Source organism: Phocoena sinus, chromosome 13, assembly GCF_008692025.1.
Source record: "Phocoena sinus isolate mPhoSin1 chromosome 13, mPhoSin1.pri, whole genome shotgun sequence".
Taxonomy (NCBI): domain Eukaryota; kingdom Metazoa; phylum Chordata; class Mammalia; order Artiodactyla; family Phocoenidae; genus Phocoena; species Phocoena sinus.
Window position 1 is genome coordinate 62,668,370 of NC_045775.1, and position 14,095 is coordinate 62,682,464.

The 14,095-nt window shown below is 48.7% G+C and overlaps 1 protein-coding gene across 10 annotated transcripts in view; it reads right to left on the bottom strand.

Moving 5' to 3' along the window:
• SFXN5 (sideroflexin 5) overlaps nucleotides 1-14,095 on the bottom strand; it is a 117,186-nt gene that overhangs the window by 76,425 nt on the left and 26,666 nt on the right. For 9 of the 10 annotated variants that reach the window (XR_004352736.1, XR_004352734.1, XR_004352735.1 and 6 more), the window contains exon 4: nucleotides 321-347. The exons of the other annotated variant lie outside the window; for it this stretch is intronic. Coding sequence is in view for 6 of the 9 variants with exons in the window: in XM_032652431.1 (XP_032508322.1) it covers nucleotides 321-347 (27 nt within the window). In the remaining 3 variants the exon portion in view is untranslated. The remainder of the gene's footprint in view (nucleotides 1-320; nucleotides 348-14,095) is intronic. 10 annotated transcript variants of the gene reach the window in all.

Genomic DNA, 14,095 nt, shown 5'->3' on the forward strand with positions numbered 1-14,095 from the left:
TGGGCCATAAACAGAGCTTCTCCTCCTAACTAGTGCTCAAAGCTGAATGCAGCACAGAGCCGACCATGTCTACCTTGCAGGCCCTCTGTCCCGCATGTCACGCACACAACAGGCCCACAATAAGGGTTTTGTGGAAGGAGCCCATGGGGAAGGAGGTCAGGGGGCCCAGGGAAAGGCAGGCTGACCTGAGCTCTAGTCTTCAGAAATTCAGACCCTGGTGCTGAGGAAGAAAGAAGGGGGGTCGGGCCAGGGCAGGGCAGGGCAGGGCAGGGTCTTTGAGAACAGCAGAAGGGAAGGAAAAGAATCCAAAATAGAATTACCTGCTTGATTTTCTGTGCACTCCAGAGCTGGAAGGAAGGAAGGGAAAGAGAGAGAGAAAGGAAAAGAAAAGAAAAAACAAAGATTAAAAGCACGTATCAGTTTAAGGTCTCAAAGCCACATTTTCTAACCAAGAGATCCAGCTGGGGGATCTCACACAGATTATTTAAACTGAGGGTTCTCAATTCTGGCTGTGCCATAAAATTACTTGAAGAATTCTTCCAGCATTTTCCTAACGCTCCCTAGTTCATTTTAAGGTGTGGCCAGGTAAGAAGCCCTGATTTAAATGAAGATACTCCAGCTGTCTCCCAGAATCACTAGAGGCAGCACAGCATAATTTTTCAGAGCTACACAGACTGCCTGGATTCCTGGATTCGCCACTTCTACCTCTGAGCCTCAATTTCCTCATCTGTAAAATGGGGTTAATAGCTGTGCTCCAACATTGTTGAAGAGGCATATGAAAAGTGCCTGGAGCAGTGCTGAACACATAGTAGGTACTTTACAAGTGCTAAATCTTGTAGATATTGTTATTCCTATTTTTGTTATTGTTATAAGAAGGTTGTGTGCTTTCAAATGAATGAGGAGGTTGTCTCTTCCAGCACAGCATGGGGTTGGGCTGGAGAACAATTTGTCAATTCCTTCAAATGATAAAAATACTGCATTTCATTGACTCTAAGACATCGTTGATCCTAAGACATACTATTATGTGCCACTAAGAAAGAAAACTATGGGGCTTCCCTGGTGGCGCAGTGGTTAAGAATCTGACTGCCAATGCAGGAGACACGGGTTTGAGCCCTGGTCCCGGAAGATCCCACATGCTGTGGAGCAACTAAGCCCATGTGCCACAACTACTGAGCCCGCGCTCTAGAGCCCACGAGCCACAACTACTGAGCCCGCGTGCCATAACTACTGAAGCCCGTGTGCCTAGAGCCCATGCTCCCCAACAAGAGAAGCCACCGCCATGAGAAGCCCCCGCACCGCAACAAAAGAGTAGCCCCCACTCGCCACAACTAGAGAAAAGCCTGCATGCAGCAACGAAAACCCAATGAAGCCATAAATTAATTAATTTAAAAAAAAAAAAAAAAAAAAGGGCTTCCCTAGTGGCGCAGTGGTTGGGAGTCCGCCTGCCAATGCAGGGTACACGGGTTCGTGACCCGGTCCGGGAAGATCCCACATGCCGCGGAGCGGCTGGGCCCATGAGCCTGCGCGTCCGGAGCCTGTGCTCCGCAACGGGAGAGGCCACAACAGTGAGAGGCCTGCGTACCGCCAAAAAAAAAAAGGAAAACGGTGGCATAACGCCAAGACGTCCATCAGTTAAAAGATTCATCCCATTTAAGAGATGATAAAATGTGATAAAATAGCCTTTTTAGAATCAAGAAAATATACCAAGTAAAATTTTACATTGTGGGCAAACCAAAGGCCAGTGCATTTTTAACAGAGCAAGAAGGGTATGAGGTAAGAGGGGAGACGTGGTCAGCATTGATGTTTAAAGTTCTATAACGGAATAGTTATGTTTCATTTATACGGCAATGTTGTCATCTGCGATATAAAGTAAGCTGCAGAATGCTACTGGGTAGCAATAATAGAGTTATAAAATTGATATACAGATCTTCTTCAACTTACAGTGGGGTTATGTGCCAATAAACCCATTGTAAGTTGAAATTATTTAACATTCCGAAAGTACCAAACGTCATAGCTTAGCCTGGCCCACCTTACATGTGCACAGAACACTTACATTAGCCTACAGTTGGGCAAAGTCATCTAACACAGAGGCTACTTTATAATATAGTACTGAATATCTCATGTAATTCATTGAATACTGTACTGAAAGTGAAAAACAGACTGGTCGTGTGGGTGCACAATGGTTCTAAGTGTATGGGTGGTTTCCCTCTCGATCTCGTGGCTGACTGGTAAATGCGGCTCGCTGCCTCCCCAGCATCACGAGAGTATCAGACCACGTAACACCAGCCAGGAAAAGATCAAAATTCACAATTCAAAGTACAGTTTCTACTGAATGCATATCGTTTTCAGACCGTCATAAAGTCTATAAATTGTAAGTTGAGCCATCATAAGTCAAGGACCATCTGTATTAAAGTTTATGCATTTTACTAACAGCAGTCCCTTAAGCCTAATTCACAGCCTAATCACTCTGATTTTAGATACATTTCAAACATATTTGATTGTCTGCTATTCCAGACCCAGAAACATTAGAGGCAGTAGATTTTTTTCTTAATTATATTTGAGGAACAGAGGGGACTAAAGAAAGAAAAACCAAATGTAGAATCACTGTTAGCCAAAGACGGTATGTGAGAGCATAACAGCAGAGAGGTAAAAAAAATGATAAAAGGTTGATCTTTCTTTGCTCAGAAAGTGCCTTCTGCAGTGCATCCCACCACGTCCCAGCATCATCCCAGGTGTGACCCCAGGCCCTGGGCACAGACTCCTAACACCCGACGCTCTCCACCCCAAATCAGAATCTCCTGGGTCCGGGTCCCCACACCTCGTACAGTCATAGCCCAGCCCCTCAGAGCAGGGGCCTGCCTTTGAGTGCCAGCCCCCACCATCTCCTAGAGCCATGCACACAGCAAATCTAAAGCTATTTATTTTTTAAAAAACTCAAGATCTCTGCATACAATTCTTATAAATAAAGAAAAAAAATCCCCATGATTCTGATGAACAGCCTGGGCTGAAAACACTGATCTAAGACATTAAAGAACAGTGTAAAGAGCAGGTGTTAGGACCAGGCGGCCTGCATTCCAATCACTTACTGGATGTGTGGCCCTGGGAAAATTACTTTGCCTCCATGCCTCAGTTTCTCCATTAGTACAATGGGGTGCTGTAAGGGCAGGGCGGGGACTATGCTTGGTGCTCCTGGCAGCTGGCATTTCACTTTGGGCACACAGCTAAGTCTATGCGTTCCACCCTCCCCCACAGTCAGATGGCCTCACATGGCTGGGTTCTAGCTAATGGACTGTGGGTGGAAGTGGAGTTCACCACTTCCAGGCTTGGCCCCAAAGCCTCCCACAGAGGATCCAGAGGAGGACAATGAGGCCCTAGAAGACAGTAAAGCCAAGAGGTAAAAGGAGCCTGGCTCCTGGACAACGGCATGTGCCAGGTTCCTGAGCTGCACTGGACTCTGACATGAGTGAGAAACAGACCTTACTGTATAAATCCCTGAAATCCAGGGGTTGTTTGTTACAAGCACTTGGCTTATACTGACTGATACAGAGGTTCACTGAAACACGCATAGCTGAAATACTTGGCCCCTAGATCATGCTCCATAAATGCCTAACATGGAGGGGAAGTCAGTCAAATTAGCAGTATTTTTTTTTTTTTTCTTTTTTTTTTTTGCGGTACGCGGGCCTCTCACTGTTGTGGCCTCTCCCGTTGCGGAGCACAGGCTCCGGACGCGCAGGCTCAGCGGCCATGGCTCACGGGCCCAGCCGCTCCGTGGCATGTGGGATCTTCCTGGACCGGGGCACGAACCCATGTCCCCTGCATCGGCAGGCGGACTCTCAACCACTGCGCCACCAGGGAAGCCCGAGCAGTATTTTTTAAAAGGACTTAATTATTTTTCAAAATAACTTCATCTCGGGCTTCCCTGGTGGCGCAGTGGTTGAGAGTCCGCCTGCCGATGCAGGGGACATGGGTTCGTGCCCCGGTCCAGGAAGATCCCACATGCCACGGAGCGGCTGGGCCCGTGAGCCATGGCCGCTGAGCCTGCGCGTCCGGAGCCTGTGCTCCGCAACGGGAGAGGCCACAACAGTGAGAGGCCCGCGTACCGCAAAAAAAAAAAAGAAAAAAAAAAAAAAAAAAAACTTCATCTCTATTGTCTTATTCTTACAACATGCCCGTGAGGTGGGTAGACTACTTTCAGACAAAGCAACTCATCTCAGAGAGACTAAGTGACTCAGCCATGGTTCCAGGGGCCTGGTGGCAGGATGGAGATGGGCACCCAAGCCTCCTTGCCTCCAGACTTGTGTCCCCCCTGTTCTCCAGGGGCCCTCTGGAGCACACCGATGTCTGGTCTGGCCAGGGTGACAGCCAGGCCTGAGTCACGAGAAGAGGAAGAAGTTTGGCTGACATCATCTGAGGTCCCAGAACCTCCCTTTGCAGCCGGGCAGCAGACGCTCCTCCCCAGCACCTGTTCCTCCCCTCCCACCCAAGTCCAGCCAAGCAGCCCTTGTAATCCATAGCTGCATCTGTGTCCCTCAGGTTCAAGGGCTGCTTTCTCCGCCCCCACCCAGAGAGCAGTGATGGAGACTCAGGCACCACCAGCTCAGCAGCAAAGGCAGAAGTTCAGCAGGGGTGTGAGCAGGCAAGGCCAGAAGCCCAGAGCTCACAGGCGTGTTCTCCAACTGCGATGACACCTCCACACACGGCCCAGGCAGGCTAGTGTCACAGATAAGTGGCAATGGTCCCATTAACTATTTGAGTCTCACACTCAGAAATCTGTTTCCATAGGACGGATGAGAAAAGTAAAGCTCAGAGCCACGCCCAGGGTCTCGGAGGTGGAGCCAGAACTACAGCTCGTGACCTGGGACGCAGACTCATTCAGTCACATTGAGTGAATAAGTGCTATGTGTCAGACACCTTTCTCAGGGCTTTGTACATATTAACTTATTAATCTCCTCAACAACCCTATGAGGCAGGGACCAGTATATCTCCCATTTTATAGATGTGGAAACCGAGGCACTGAGATATTTAGTGATTTGCCCACAATCCCATGGCAGCACTGGGATTTGAACCCGAGCAGTCTGGTTCCATAACCCTCACTCTTGAATCCCCATGTGCCATCTCTAAATGCTAGCATACCAGTGCACACTGTTCTGTCCCTTTAGGCATCTAGTATATATATGTGGAGATCTTTCCACATCAGAGCATGGAGAGCAGCCTTACTCTTCCTAACAGAAACGTTGAATGAATATACTGTAAACTGCACCCTATTGGTGGACTTTTAAGCTACTTCTCCTATTTTCCTTATTGTGGTAAAATATAAATAACATAAAATTTACCATTTAACCATTTTTAAGTGGCAGTTCGGTAGCATTAAGTACATTCACATTGTTGTACACCACCAACCATCTCCAGAATTTTTTCATCTTCCCCAACTGAAATGCTGTACCCAGTAAGTACTAACACCCCAGTACTGGCAACTACCATTCTACTTTATGTCTCTGTGAATTTGACCACTCTAGATATTTCATATAAGTAGAATCATACAATATTTGTCCTTTTGTCACTGTCCCATTTCTTGCTATTACAACCATGCTCCACTGAATGTCCCTGGAGTTATCACTATTATATCATTAGCACTTAAAGGAAAAGGACAAATGTATGCAGATATCTCTGGCAGGATACAGAAGAAACTGATGGTTACTCTAGGGAGAAGTGGGAAACGGGGAGACAGGGAAAGGGAAACTTTTTTTTTTTTAACATCTTTATTGGGGTATAATTGCTTTACAATGGTGTGTTAGTTTCTGCTTTATAACAAAGTGAATCAGTTATACATATACATATGTTCCCATATCTCTTCCCTCTTGCGGAAACTTATTTTTTATTCTATACTTTTTTGATAGCTTTAGAATTCCGTAGATTGTTCACGTGTTACCTACTCAAAAATGATTGTTAAAAATTTAAGAGTAACCACTAGAAAAAGAGAAATGGCAGGCACAACTTCCAAGCCCCTTACTGACCTCTATGGCATAGACTGTTAACTTTCTGACAAAACCTATGCCCCTTCGTCCACGTCCACGGTAATAGAAAGGTAGCGGGCAGGTGGCTGACCTGCTGCACTACATTTCCCAGCCTCCTTTGCAGTTAGGCTTATCCATGTGACTGAGTCCTCCAGTGGCATCCGAGGGGAAGTGAGATGTGCCTTAGCCTGGCTAGCACCTCCCAGCCTATACTTGCTGTCACCTGCCTGTGAGCCAGAGCAAGGATGTGGCTGCAGTGCAGCCTGGGCTGCGCAGAGAGGAGGACCCAAGGAGATGGTGGAGAAACACGATGGAAGGAGCCTGGGTTCCTGAATGATCCTGTGGAGCAGAGCCACCTGCCCACCTGGAACTCAAACTATTACATGGGAGAGAGATAAACGTCTATCTTATTTGAGCTGGTGTGTTTTGAGATCATTTCATTACAGCAGTTAGTATAGCCCTAACTAAGGTAACCGATTTGGGGTTTTGGGAAACTGTTTCCCACGATGTCAGAGAAGCCTTTCCAGTGGAGGGAGGAAGGAGTGAGCACTAAGTAGTGTTGAGGCTCTTCTCATGGCATCTGGCATTGCTCCCACCTCAGGAGGTTTTGGGGTGAGGTGGGAGGGACAGCTCCATTTTAAACTAAACTTCCTAGTCACGACCTGATCTCATTTGGGTTCATCCCATCTCCAGGCTGCAGCAACAACAGTCAGGGTCGCAGATTTGGGGCCTGGCTTGGCCACTAACTCACATGGTCTTCCTGTGCAAGTCACCTCACTCCTTAGACTTACATTGTTTTTTTGAATTAATCATACAGGAGGTGGAAGCTAGTCCCTCCAGGGTCCCTTCTCATCTGATGATGCCAGGCCCAGCTTACAGAGAGCACAGGACAAGGACTCGGGTCTGACTCTTTGGGTCTGGGATTTTCCCTGGGACCTGCTGGACCCATGGGTCAGATGCTGGATGCAGAAATGGCAGCAGATACCACCCACAAGCCAAGAGCTGATTGCTAGTTTGCAGTTTAATGAGCCAGCCCTGCAAACAGGTTACAAGCAAGGATAGTCCTGGAATGTAAAGCATTTGATGAGAGGCCAAAGGAGATGCAATGGACAGTCCATCCACATTGAGAATCTAGGACAGGGAGGCCCCCATGTCTTCTGTCAGCCCACCAAAGCAGCTCCACTTTAAAGTACAATTCCTCAGTGTGACCTGATCTACTTTGGGCTCAGCCATCTCTCTCTGTGCCTCTGGCTGAACATTAAAAAGTGCAACCCTGATCCCTTAGAACTTACTGGCTGCAGCAACAAACCACTGTGGATGTGAGACTTTGGACCTTTCTTGATTTCTCAACTTGGAGAATGAGGACACAGAAGGTGTGGGGAAACAGTTGGGTGAAAGGTTGCTGGAACAATGCAGAAGTTTGCTGATTTCAGAAATGGCCTAAGTCTCAGCTGAGCTGCCATCTGAACCTATTAGAAACCCAGTGTAGAAGCCAAGGGAGGGGTAGAGAGTGGGCCCCAAACAAGCTTCAGGAGGAGAAGCCCTGCCTTCTCAGGGCAGAGACCTCTAGTGCCCAGACCCCAGATGGAGGAGTCACTGCCCAGGCCCTGTCCCCAGTCTGGCTCCTTCCCCTCCCCAGTCTGGTTCCTTCCAAGCTGCTTCTCCAAACCTCTGAAGCAGCAAAGACAGAGCCTATTTAAAACAACCTCCAGAAGGTAATTAAACAGAGCCTGAAGGGGATCCTTCTGTAAGGCAGAGGATGCCTCCATAAAACCAGAAGAAATCTTCTTAATTTATCATTTGGGCCAATCCCATTATTCCTCACCATTAATTTTGTTGCCATGGTTACTCCCAGGTAATAGATACAAATGCATATCTATGTGGGGCAAAGGTACTCCCCAGTTCTACAGATGAAAGGAGAAGGAACATCCCCGCTCATTCTGCTACATAACACACATTAGCAGTCGCGAATTTCATGTACACACAGCTTCTGTCTCTTAAGAGGCCAGACCCTGCAGTCAAACCATTTTCTGGGAATTGGAATTCCAGATCTCCTACTTGTGATTTGGGGCAATTTACTTAATCTTTCTGAGCCTCCATTTCCTCATTTGTGATATAGGAGTATGAATACTTACTTTCAAGGTTCTTGTGACGATTAAAGAAAATTCATTTATCCAACAAATATTTATTGAGCACCTGTTATTTGCTGGGCACTGCTCTAGGCACTAAGAATATATCAGTGAAAAAAGAGACCAAAAATCTCTGCTTCTGTAGAGCTCACATGCTTGTGTGGACAAACAATAAAAATAATAAAAAGTAAATTTTCTCATATGTTAGAAGGATGAGGGCTTCAAGAAACATGGGAAAGTAGGACAGGGTAAGCATAGGGAGTGTGTACTAGCAGCAAGGATGGATTTTTTAAAAAAGTTATTGCAGTAGGGTCCTCACAAAAGGAGGGATGAAGGATGGGGAATACTCAGGGGACACAGGAACACAGTGACATGACCAGGGCCACAGCTCCTGTCATAGGGGAGAGGGGTGAAAAGACCAGGGCTGGAGCTGGGGTGGTAGAGGGAAGGGTGAGACACTGAGGTTGCATTCCCCCACCCCCAGAAGCACCTCTAGTCCCTGGATCCCCCCCACTGGCCATGGACCCCCAAAATTCCATCTCTTGTCCTGCCTCTGACCCTAGTGGCTCCTTCTTTTGCTTCCCTTGACTTTTCTTTCCCCGGAGAAATTCTCAAGTAGGATGATGTATAGTAAGGTGGTCAGGGTAGTTTTCATTGAGGTGACTTTGGAGGAAATACCTGAAGGAGGGAGTGAGGCCATGCAGATATCTGGTTGGAGATTATTCTGTCCAGCAGAACAGCCAGTGCAAAGGCCCTGAGGCAGAGTGGGCCTCCCCAGCATGTTTGAGGGACATCAAGGAGGCCAGTGTGACTGAAGTGGACTGAATAAGGGAAAGAGTAGTAGGAGACAAAATCAGAGAGGAATTGGGGTGTTGCAGCTTGTGCTAAGGACTGTGGCTTTTACTGAGTTTTTACTAGAGCTGTGGTTCTTAACAGGAGGGCAATTTTTCACCAGGTGCCATCTGGTAATGTCTGGTTGTCATTAATCGGCAGCCAGTGGGTAGAAGCCAGGGGTGTTGCTAAATGTCCTACAGTGCACAGGACAGCCCCCACGACAAAGAACCATCCAGCCCCAAATGCCAATCGTGCTGAGGCCGAGAAACCCTGGAGCAGAGAACCGTGTGATGTATATTCTCACAGATCACTCTGAGTACTATATTGGGAATGAACAGAGGGGGCCCAGGTAGAATGGGGAGACCACCCAGGAGGCCACCACAATGACCCAGCCAAGAGATGAGTCTACAGCACCCAGTACAACTCCTAGCACATCATACATATGCTTCAGCTAATACTAATCACTTGCCTATTTTGTGCTAACGATAAGGGCCAACATGTAGCTGCCCCAGGGGGGCTGGGTGCTGATCAGGATCCCAGAAGTCTCTGGCTAGGGGTCAGGGTAAGAGGAGGATGTCAGCCAAGCTTCTGACAATCCTGCTGATACCCAGAGAAGATTCAGGGTGCAAGTATTTTTAACTCTCCAGTATCTTCTCTTCTATTTTCAGCAAAGCCCAAACACAGCTGACCCCATTTCTGCTCTGCCAGGGGAGGAGACTGGCAGTATCTCTTACATCTCTGCTGCCCTTTCTTGGCGGGTGGCAGGCAGAATCCATCCTACATGGGGCCTCTGAGCAGCCAATATGCTATGCTGGGTGCTGCGTAGGCTCGGAGTAAGGTGGGCGGGTTCCCAGCCTCTGGGGAATGTGTAATGATGGGCCAGAACAGCCACTCAGAAGCCTACGGTGGCTCCCAGAGACCTGCTCCCCTCACTCCTGACCACCTCAGTCGCTCCCAAGCTGGTTTCCTTATCGGCAATTACCCCTCCCCATCTACCTGGCACAGAATGATCCGATCATAGTTCCACTGTCCTGCATCTCCCTTGCTGCAGTACAACACAGCCAGCATCTCTCTGGGTTTCAAAAACTTTCACAATCTGGCCCGAAACTTCCCAGCTTCCTCTCTCAACTTCTCTCCCTCTCTCTCTCTTTCTCTCATCATGCTCTCTCTCTCTCTCTCCACTCTACTTCTCGGCCTTTGTCTGTGACTTACGGGGACGTCCCTCCCAGGCCTTGGGTCTCTCCCTACATTCTACATCCAACCACTTGCGTTCCCCCGCATGAAGCCCTTCCTCAGCACCTACGTTCTCAGGAGTCTCTCACCACTGAACTCCTTCTACCGTAGCGTAACTCCAAACTGCCTCGCCACCAGCCTACCTCCAGGCGCCTGCTTACCTGTGCACCTGCGCGGGAGCTGGCTGCGTGAGGGCAGGAACCTGCCCCGCGCCCACCTGCTGCAGCACCTTTCACGTACTGGGTGCCCCGCAGATGCCCATGACCTGGCCTGGCAGGGTTAACCGCACAGTGTGACTAGGGCTGTGAGACGTGCACACACACCAAGCTCCTCTGACAGCACCCCCCTACCCCCTGCACTCACCCTGCCCCGTGTTAGCATACACATTCCACTCCAGAGTATCACCTTCCCTTCCAAATCCACCTTCAGATAGTGGGTGAGAGATGGGCATTGGATCTTCCAGGCCCAGCGTTCCTGTCCCACCACATACTAGTTATGTGACCTGAGGTAAGTAATATAATCTCTCTGAGCCTCACTTTTCTTACCTTTAAAATGGGGTTAATATAGGCATCTACCAAACAGCGTTTCTGTGAAGATTAATTGAGTTAATACTTGTAAAGTGCCAATATTAACACGGCTCCTGGCCCTTGGTGAGCTCACAGTGAGTGGTGCCTCATTACCATGGGGGAGCGTTCCATATTGAACCCCACCCATCTCCATCCATGTCAAACCATTCCAGCAAGGCCCTGGCATATAAAATGCACACAGCACAGCAAACATCCAGGAACTTAGCTGCCCGGGCTTACGTTTTTGCTCTCATCTATGGCTTTGTTGTTTAACTGATAGCTGCAGTCCTTATTAGGGTTCCTAGCCCATCAAATTTCTACCTGTCAAGCCCAAAGAGTAAATTATACTTATTTTTATTTTATCCTCAGGACTAATTTTTTATCGGTACAGCAACTTTTCAACAAGTTAACAGTCTCTGGAGGAGATATCAGTCACCTGCTAAGCAAGGCCATCAGGGGGGAATAAACTATCGATCTGCTTGCACAAACCCCCTGGTGGGATGTTGTAACTGGAGGGCAGGTTAGATAACAAAATAGTGCATAGGATACCCAGTGGTGCCCGTGACATCAGGACAGGCCCACAGGCATCAAGACACAGCCACGGGCTTCTGACTCACACACCTGCAAAAGGACATCAGGGTAGGCACAGAGCCCAAGAACACAAAAGGCCACTCTCCACAATGAAGTCAAGAACCATCCCCATCTACCTGGCACAGAATGATCTGATCTGTGCTCTTCAGACAGCACAGGCATGACCCTTGAGCAGGGCTAGCCTGAACCAGGAATGGGGACTTCATGAATTCCTGACCACTGAGGTTTCCCCAGATCCTGAGCTGGTATGTCACCACCCATCCTTTCTTCCTGTGGCTCTGGAAGCCAGAGGGGTTGTGGCTCTGCAGATGAGGCCCAGGGAGGGAAGCACTGTGAGATCTGCAGCAGAGCCCAATCCCAATGCTCTGGGGAGCCAGGAGGGCGGGGGGCGGGCAATCTGTTTACTGGGGGACTGAACAGCAGGCTCACACCTAGAGCACTGTGCTACCCAGCCTCCAGATGGACACTGCAGGCATTACCGACGTGAGCCAGAACCAGGAAGTACAGCTAGTGCCAGGGCCCCCCCACCCTCTCCCCGCCTCCCAGCTCCCTGGAGGCACATGGGGGCTTTCAGGATAGAAAACAAAGGAGGCCCAGAAAACAAGACAGGCAGCTTTAAGCTACAGAAGGGAGCAAAGAGGGGAAACATGGCCTCATTCCCCAAACTCTGAAAGCAGGAAGGAGTCCCAAGGGGTGAAGACAGCTAGAGGGGAGCTTGGGCTGGGAGCAGACACAGGATCAGGAAGGACCTGGAGGCTGGACCACCCCTGACAGGTCCACGAGGAACTGCCACAGTCTGAGGACTACTCTGGCCTAGAGAGGGGCGTGTCAGGTCACACCACCCAGGCTCCTCAGTGCCCATGGCCAGAGGGCAGCACCACGCTCAGGAATGGGGAGATCCCAGCCTGCCCTCCCTGCTGACAGCTGCCCCCAACTCAGCAGGCAACACAGACACCTGAAGATGGACCCTGCCTTACCAGCACTGCAGCAGCTCACGTCACTTCCAGGGCCCCGCACAAGGACATCGGCCAAGGGGCTGCCTCTGTTGGCACCTCTGCCCTCCCTCCACGTTGTGGGCTGCAGTCCAGCACATTCGCCTGTCCCTTCCTCTAGAGGCCCCATCCTCTCTGTGTCCATGATGTGCTTCCTCGCCTGGACTCCTCCTATCCACCATCTCCTCCTCACCAGACCCTACTCATCCCTCAAGTCTCAGGCTGGCTAAAAATCTCTTCCAGACTCCCCTAGTCTGGGCAGGTTACTCCTCCCTCTGCTCTCCCACAGCATCATGTGTTTTCACTGTCATTGCCTAGATTCTGGGGAGTCCACGAGGCAGGACCCTCCTCTAGCTTTTCCCCTCCTCTCTCCCCAGGCCCTAGCACCAACACTGGCCTGTAGGTGCTCCATAAATACATAGTGAAACAAACTGGACTGGGGAGGGCTGATGGCTTAGCTACCCACCCTATGGAACACCCCACCAGGTACTAGTGTGTCATGTGGCAGCACAGGGCCTCAGCTTGGGCTTTGTACCTAAAGGTGCTAGAAGGCAGGGGCGATGTCTCACAGAGTCACCAACGGAACAGAAGAGAAGACAACAACAGTGGAGGGACAGCAACATGTTTTGGATGGAGAATGAGTAGAGTTTTAGTAACTGATCCAGCAGAGAGGAGGAAGCCTCCCCTCAATGCCTGCAGAAGGCACACTTAAGAAGCTGGGCCATGGGACTTCCCATGGCTAAGACTTTACGTTCCAATGCAGGGGGTGGTGGGTTTGATCCCTGGTCGGGGAGCTAAGATCCCACATGCCTCGCGTCCAAAAAAACAAAACATAAAAACAGAAGCAATATTGTAAGAAATTCAATAAAGACTTTAAAAATGGTCTACATCAAAAAAAAAAAATCTTAAAATAAAAAGAAGCCAGGCCACCACCCCCAGGGCACCAGCAAAGTTCAGGACTTGGAGGGACCAAGCACCCCAGGAACAAAGAGCTAATCATAGGGCTAAACACAGGGATTTGGTTGAAAATCTGTATTCAAAGCAGTAGAACCCCTCGGCCTTCCCCACACAGCTAGGTGACTCTTACCGCCCTCACCTGTATCCCCCAGACAATGGAAGTTTATCAACCTTCTAGAGAAACTGAATCCAAGTGACTCCAGACTTGGGAACACTAGCCCAGTGGAGAGCGGGAGCAGGTGAGGCTAAAAGCAGGGAAATTAATGAAAATCTGCAAAGTGCATATTGGGACTCCAGCCTCCTTCCCCTACTTGGCTTCCAGAATGCAGACCAACGAGAAGATACTGTATTTACAAAACAGGAAGAGGATCCTGTTAAAAAGAACCAAGAAAAGAAACAATCAAATAGCTCTCAGAAATTAAAATTATACTAGCTGAAGTTAGAAATTCAATAGACATGTTGAATATAGACTCAAGGAAATTTCCTGTAAAGCCAGGCAGAGGGACAAAGTGAAGGAATAGGAGAGAAAAAAAGGAAAAGAAAATCTGAGTGTTAATCTAAGATGTTGAATATTTGACTAATAGGAATTCCAGAATGAGAAGAAATTATCAAAGAAACAGTATAAGAAAAGTTGCCAGAACTGAGAGATGGGAGTCTTCAGATTGAAAGAGGTCACCGGGAACCCAAAATAATGAATTTTAGAAGAGATGGCATTGTGGAATTTTAGAAATAAACTGTATAGATAAAGAGAAGATCCTAAACATTCCCAAAGAGAGAAA